The sequence below is a fragment of the Lepisosteus oculatus genome, chromosome 19, assembly GCF_040954835.1.
Source record: "Lepisosteus oculatus isolate fLepOcu1 chromosome 19, fLepOcu1.hap2, whole genome shotgun sequence".
Taxonomy (NCBI): domain Eukaryota; kingdom Metazoa; phylum Chordata; class Actinopteri; order Semionotiformes; family Lepisosteidae; genus Lepisosteus; species Lepisosteus oculatus.
The window spans coordinates 10401219-10408759 of NC_090714.1; the positions used below are offsets into that span (position 1 = coordinate 10401219).

General features: G+C 36.7%; 1 protein-coding gene across 2 annotated transcripts; it reads left to right on the forward strand.

Annotated features, from left to right (window-relative positions):
* Positions 1-1041: 1041 nt before the first annotated feature.
* uts2r5 (urotensin-2 receptor 5) lies at positions 1042-7329 on the forward strand. 2 transcript variants are annotated; one of them, XM_006637244.3, is made up of 2 exons: positions 1042-2495; positions 3657-7329. In XM_006637244.3, the coding sequence occupies exon 1, from the start codon at positions 1374-1376 to the stop codon at positions 2478-2480; it is 1107 nt and encodes a 368-aa protein (XP_006637307.2). In that variant the 5' UTR covers positions 1042-1373; the 3' UTR covers positions 2481-2495; positions 3657-7329. The 2 variants fall into 2 exon arrangements, with proteins under 2 accessions (XP_006637307.2, XP_015215590.2); XM_015360104.2 differs by having other exon boundaries at positions 4172-7329.
* The last annotated feature ends 212 nt before the right edge of the window (positions 7330-7541 follow it).

The window sequence follows — 7541 nt, forward strand, 5'->3', positions numbered from 1 at the left end:
GTGGGGAGCGTTCTGGCGCACTATGGCTGCCGTCGCATCATCCAGGTGGGGCTGCACATTGGTGGTGGAGGGGAGTCCCCATTGGCTGTGAAGCGCTTTGAGTGGAGTGTCCAGAAAAAGAGCTATATAAGTGTAAGCAATTATTATTATTATTATTATTATTATTATTATTATTATTACTTTCAGCATGGAATGAACATATTACTTGTTCCATAATAATATTTCTATTGGTATAATTTAATTTTACCTTTGAAACTTATTTGAGTAGGTATAGAGCTACAGATGGTCGATACACACTGTAATTCTGCAGTTTCTGTCGGATACCTGCAGACGGAATTATACAGGTCTTCGGGGACAGCAATGTGCAGATGGCTGAAATTAACCTTTTTTAATTACAATTTAAGAAATAGCTGGCGCCGAAATAAAGAAAGTGCTAAAAGATGCTTTCTTACTCTCAGAAAGGCTGTGCAGAGGACTCTTTATAAAAGATTCTTAAATATAATGACTAGATGTTAGTAAGGAGCGAAAAAGACTCGACCCCACACCCGTCGCACACACGCAGCGCCAATTCGCAATATGATCTTTCATGATTTTTCCAGTAATTTTATTATACTTCACTTGCTGTAAATGTTTTGTGCCTTGAACAACAATTCTTGCGGTGTGTGAAGAACATGCAGTACGTCCTGAGTTCTTATGACTGACAAGTAGTACATAGCCTTAAAAACACTTTAGTTTCCAACTTAAAATTATTTTAACGAACAAGGTTACATTCATTCTCAAAGTAATTAACGTCGTTACGAGCCTAAATACTTAAAATGTACAAACCTACAAACGATCGGACCAGATGTCCGGCTCTTTCACGCTTTCTGGAGCTTTTTGCAAGACAACTGATAGAGCTCCTCCTGTGCTTTAATAAGACGATCGAATTGAATCCCGCCCTCCTCTGAATTTACGGTGAGGTAAAGGTTATTTCACACAGCACACGTCAGGAATCTGAAGATTGCCTGAAGAACTGTTGTTGCAGACCAGGTGGTGTGTTATCAGACAATGACATTTCAGCGGGTACCTCTGCGCAGCGGTTGTGGAGACTGAGAAGTGTTTTGCGCTCGTCAGTTGCTGCACCTTGCTATAAAGCGGTGCGTGCCTGGATATTTATGAATGCAGATGTTTTCTTGCAACGCCATGCAAACTTCTTTCGAAGTGTCGCTAGACATGGAAATCTTAAACAGTACCATTTAATCCGGACTGCAAATAAAGATGTACAAGAGAATCAGAAAAGATTATACAGTGAAGCTTTCTACTGCATGCACTTAACGTAGGGAAATCTTGTCAATGTTCTAGAGTTTCCTCTATTTCTGTCGCAGTTCAGCGCAATGGAAACTACCTGGAACCAGGTGAATGCCTCTCCCTTCACTAACTCCGCGGTACCGTCTGCATCTTCGGTGGAATCGTCGGGCTCCTTCAATGAGATCCTCGTCACTTCCTTGCTTGGGACCATCCTGACCGTGATGTGCTTGGTTGGGGTGGTCGGCAATGTTTACACACTGGTCGTCATGAACATCTCAGTGAGGGTAACTGGCTCAATGTACGTTTACATTGTGAATTTAGCCCTGGCTGACTTGCTGTACCTGTCCACTATCCCCTTCGTTGTGTGCACCTATTTCGTCAAGGACTGGTTTTTTGGGGACATCGGCTGCCGGATTCTCTTCAGCCTGGACTTCCTCACCATGCATGCCAGCATCTTCATCCTCACCATAATGAGCACTGAAAGGTACCTCGCCGTGGTGAAGCCTCTGGACACGTTTGGGAGATCCAGGCACTATCGAAGGACAGTTACCTGCGCCGTTTGGATGGTGTCTTTTCTGCTTGCCCTCCCCACTATGATTATGATCGATCTGAAGACGAATGTCCATAACGGGGTGGAGAAGCGCATGTGCCACCCGACTTGGCAGATCAAAGCCTATAAGGTGTACCTGACTGTCCTGTTCAACACCTGCATCTTGGCTCCGGGGATTGTCATAGGTTTTTTGTACATCCGTTTAGCCAGGACTTACTGGATGTCCCAGACCACCGTGTTCACCACGAAGGAAATGAATCGGTGCCCCAAACAGAAAGTTCTCTACATGATCTTCAGCATCGTTCTGACCTACTGGGCATGTTTCTTACCGTTTTGGTTGTGGCAGCTGCTAAGCATCTATTATTTTGGACATGGCAAGCTGTCCCACAAGACAATGGTTTATATCAATTTTATAGTGACCTGTCTGGCATACAGCAACAGTTGCATTAATCCATTCCTCTATACTTTGCTGACCAAGAACTACAAAGAGTACCTGAAGGGGCGACCGAAGAGCTGTGTGGGCTTTAAGAGGAAATTTAACCGGCACTCGTCGCAAAGGTCCGTGTCCTCTGGTAGTCATCCTTACACAGAGACACTGACTATCATGCACTTGAAAGGGGTTACAGACGCCTGCAACGTCTGAAGGTTCCCTCAACGGGTACGTGCTGATTTGTAATTGTAAATCAACCAGAAAATTAAGGGATACCCCCACTTAAAACAGATATGATGAATACATTCCTTCTTTGGGATAGAATTTAACTTAAAGAAACGAGACAGTTTTACTCTTTAGATAACTTAGATAATATTGTTTTTGAACATACATAAAAACATTCCTCAATATGCTCGAAATAAGGCTAAGTCTACTGCAACACGCTATCGTGTACTGCAACTGAGAATTTAAGATGTTTATGGATGTTTATAATTCTTTATATAGCAAAGTAACTGTAAAAAATTTATCTCTTTAAAAACGATTAACAAATTAATCGTCTTTTAGTCTACCAAGATGCATTGGGCGATCATGCTGAAATACTGAAATTTGTATTGAACGGGCGTAAAGTGAGTTTAAATTGCCAACATGAGCGATACACAAAGAGAGCTGTGGGATGGAATGAGAGAATGATTTGAGAAGAACAAAGGAAAATCTCGCCCGGTGTCAAAATCCTGTAATGTTCATGTCATATTAAAATATACACAATTAATTAAAATAATTTAGTATAATAATTAAACCGTAATAGACTAGAATTCAACAGACTACCATCAGAAACTCTTCTAAAGGTATCTAAGTAGAGATTCTGGAACTGGCAAACAGTATTAAAAAAAATATTAATTCTATAAATTACCTTGGGTAATTATAGATTGTAATCAACTACAGAATCTCGATACCGCATAATACGAAGCACGAAGCAATTGAATGCTAATTACATTCGACGACCGTTTCTATCCGATTTGTCGCTTGCTTTTGTAGATTTACTTTTTAAATCAAGTTGTCAGTGCATAGTTTCTTTGCGGAAGCTTAATATAATCTTCCGTACGTCTTAACAGGATAGAGAATGAATTAAATTCATAAAGAATTAAATCGCAAATGTTGCCTTAAACCTCGCTGTGTGTTTCCACTGTTAGTCTAGATTACAGAGACTGATATACACGAATCTCTATTCCACCCCTGGCAAAAAGCAGAAACCTTCTCACTTCTGTCTGTTTCCTTAAGGAAATTATACAAAATAATTGTTGGGTCTTCTTCGGAATTGAAGTGAACTGAATCTGTTTTTTACGACAGTAGTAAATTGTTAGCCAATCACTTCTGTTTTTTTTTTTACAGTGGTAATCTTTTCCTATACCGTATAACGTTCAGTTCCATCTGGCCCGTTGACTACATTTTGAGCAAATTCCAGTGATAATGATCTTCTTTGAGGCTAGGGAAAGGATGGCTGGAAATGTTCTCCTTAACTGTGACAAAACACAACTGAGAATCTTAAATTAAGCATAACTGGGACCTTGAAGCTATGGATCAACTGGACCTTACAGGCTCTCTGAGGTTAAAATGCAATCTAACATCACTGACCAGACATTGGAGGTCTGGAATCCATTGAATTTTTTTCTTGAGAAGTATACAAGAAGTACTCTGCTCAAGAATGCATTCCTTAGAACTTTGTGTTCAAAAGATGAGGAAAGATTTCAAGTGTAAACAAAATTACAGGAATGTGCTCTGTGCAATAAAAGGGAAATTCTGCATTGTGTCCAGTTTTGTGGGTTCATGAAAATATGACACATGAGATATTACTTCAGGAACCAAGTAATAGCATCTGTAATATTGATATGCATCTCGTTCTCCAGATCTGGATGAGAAGAAAATAAAGAAGGAAAGAAAGACTGGATTCGACTTTATGTATGGGGCTTTATTCATTTTTCACTTTAACTAATTTCTAAATGTTTTAGCCTAGACACTGTAGGCTATACTGTAGGTAGACATCCATGAATTCAAGACATGTAAATCATTTTAGAAGACGTTTTAAGAAAACAGACATCAAACAACATGTGACCACTGGAGGGGAGAAAACTTTTTTCTGTGAAGAATGCCCATAAGGTCTAGTTTGTGTAAGAGGACAGTGTTCAAGGCACAAGTTCAGTTTTGGTTGAGTAATGTGAAATTCTGTACCTTAGCCCATTGTCCACCTTTAGGAAAAGATAGGTGAATGATACATGATTTCTTCTCAGCCATGACAGTATGGAAGAGAACATGATTAATGATTACTAGCATTTACATCCTATTTTTTTTTTATTTGAACTGTCAACAAATCTTTGTATTAAATTTTTCTTTGTGCCAAAAAACACAAATTTTCTATTAATTATTAGTTTTATGATATACAGTCATTTTACAAAAGTCTGTCTTTTGGTAATGTTTCAAACTTAAAACATTACTTGTGATATATGCCATTAACGGTCTCTCCATTCCAAAACAGTCATGTTTTCAAAATGGTTAATGTATAATTGTTTCAAATTAATGGTAACATAATGAAATTAATTCATTAACATTAAGAGGGTTAAACGCTCTCAAATGAAATTTAATAACAGTGAGGATACATTACAGTTTCAAACTGTTTTTAGCTTATACCATACTACCCAATCTATAGTAATTTATTTTGTGTACTGTATGTATACTGTATATATTTTGCAATATTAGCTATGCCAGTTTGTGCTTTTTTCTTAAGTTTAAAATTTAAATCCATTTAAAGTCACAAGCCATCATTGCATCACAGAGCATTTGGTTGTTAAACAACATTGCAGACTTAGACTTTCATTACCTAAGCGTTGATACAGTAGTTTACTGTACTGGTGACACTAATATATAATAATATATTAAACATATACTGAAGTACATTCAATTGAACATTATTTAACATCAGCGAAGTAATTACGATCTTATATATTTTGATAAATATATCTTTAGTTTCTGAAATGGTTTTCTGGTGTACTTTGATAATCAACATTCCTAGTATTGTCACTTTGCTCTACATAATACAAACATCAGTTGCACAATAAAAATAATGGGATAAATCTTTTTATAAAAATAGAGCTAATATGTTAGTCAGAGCTTGTCCCACAGATATGGTTATGTCACCTGTGAATATTTGTCCACAGCTTTAATGATAGCAATCATATTTCCAGGAAGATGCAGCTGGTGTGCCCATCCAATCTACTTATCATTATCAATTAAGTTAAAAATGCATCAGGCCTCATTTGGCTATGCTTTTGGCCAGGAGGAACCATTTGATGTCAATGACCCGGAGAATCTTGTTTTGCATACAAATTTTGAACCATAGACAAAAACAGGGTGTCTTTGTTTTCTAAAGAGACGGGAATCTATAACCACATCTAACAATCATTGTTCACCCCCTCAGTTGAATGCATTTTGTTTCTATGATTTCATAAAACAAAGATAGGTGTTGAGTTTCAGTGCATTAAGAACAGCTTTTCTTTGGAATTTGTATAATGCTCACCAGCATATTATGCATAGGTTAAAGTCATCATCGTAAGAGATATGTGGTATATAACTGTAGATACTGAATATTTCTGTTTCTGTGTACATTAGCCTGTTCCAAAAATACAGCATCCTGTGGTGCATTAAGATCTTAAATACATGTAATCCACTTTGTGGACACCTAGGATTTGCAGGTAGTAGATGCTGTACAGTATGTAGTCCAGCTCCTAAATATTTGAAGTGCTAACACAAATACGCAATGACATCAATGGAAGACATTTAGGCAACATTCGCAGAGGTAGTGACCCACTGAATGTAGAAATCTGTTTTTGGTCATTGCTTGACAATCAGTATCACTAGAGCCTCTAGTACACATTTTTATCTAAGTGTAAATTGAACATTAAAAAGTCCTAATTAAACAGTGATGCTCTTCATCATCCTGTCCTGCACATACTGTACCGGGATATATAGTCATTTATTCTAATTGATTGTAAAACTCCTTAACATGCTGTTTATTTACAACAAATCGGATTAGGAGCTTTTTCCTGTGAATGATAGGTTTACCGGACCTAACCGCTTGTTTTGAAGTGCTACAGGGTTTTTTGAAAATTAATGGGCATCCCCTGCAGTTCTTAAATCACACTGAGAAACGTTGGCAGTTTATCAATGATGCCATTAGCCAGCGCTTTTACAAAGCTTGTGATAAAAGATGACCTTCACATGCACTTTGTTTGTTAGGATAACGAGTGTTGATCTTGAAAACCGTGTTAACTCTGTTAAGTAATATTCACTTTTTTGCAACATCGTAAAAAGGTGAAACAGTGGTGAAAGATAATAATAATAACATGTTCCAAAATTCATCAGACGTTGTGACAATAAGGTCATGATGTTGTTCAGTTGACGTCACATATGTACTGTTTATTTTATTAATTTTCCACTATGGATCATTGTTAAGCTTAGGAAACAAAAATCTTAATTTAAATTCTGAAGTCCCGTTTTACAATAAACAAAAGCAACCACAATACCTGTTTTAATTTTTGTGTTCTATATTAAATATTAATCATCTCATTTATCATGTTTCAGAACTTAAAAATAACCAAAAGATTTATACATAAGACAGAGTAACCTCATGGGAATTCTTAACTGTCTGAGCACAGAAACTTGTTTCTCTGTTAATAAATGCATCCCCAGTGCTTCTGCTATAAATATATGAGTTGACAGAGGAATTTTGGAATTGTATAAAACCCCATTCATTTTCATTGCAAACCTGGATTTATTATTCTTTGTTTATCCTTTAGTTTAATTATACAATACTTTTTGTCTATTTCTAAATTGTATTTGTGCTTATTTATTGTAATGAATGTGACATTTGAGTAAAAACAATGCTGAATTTATTGTATTTTTGCACCTGTTTACAGCATGAGGGATTATTTTGTAGTTTTGAATACTGTTGCTCAGAATTACGCTGTATTTGTACTGCTTATTTTCAATAAATGGATTTGTTTGTGCTGTACATATGTTTTAAGAAGTTATATTTGTGGTCCTGTTGGTGGAATAACTAGTGTGAATTGTACAGTGGATTGTGGTCTTCTACACAATACGTTCTGTAGAATAGGGAGTCACTGTTAAGAACAGTTTTTACTGTAAAGAGAGATTAAAGAATCAAAACAGAGTGAAACATAACTTGTTTTCTCTAACCCTTTTCTCACAATGTTTACACTATTT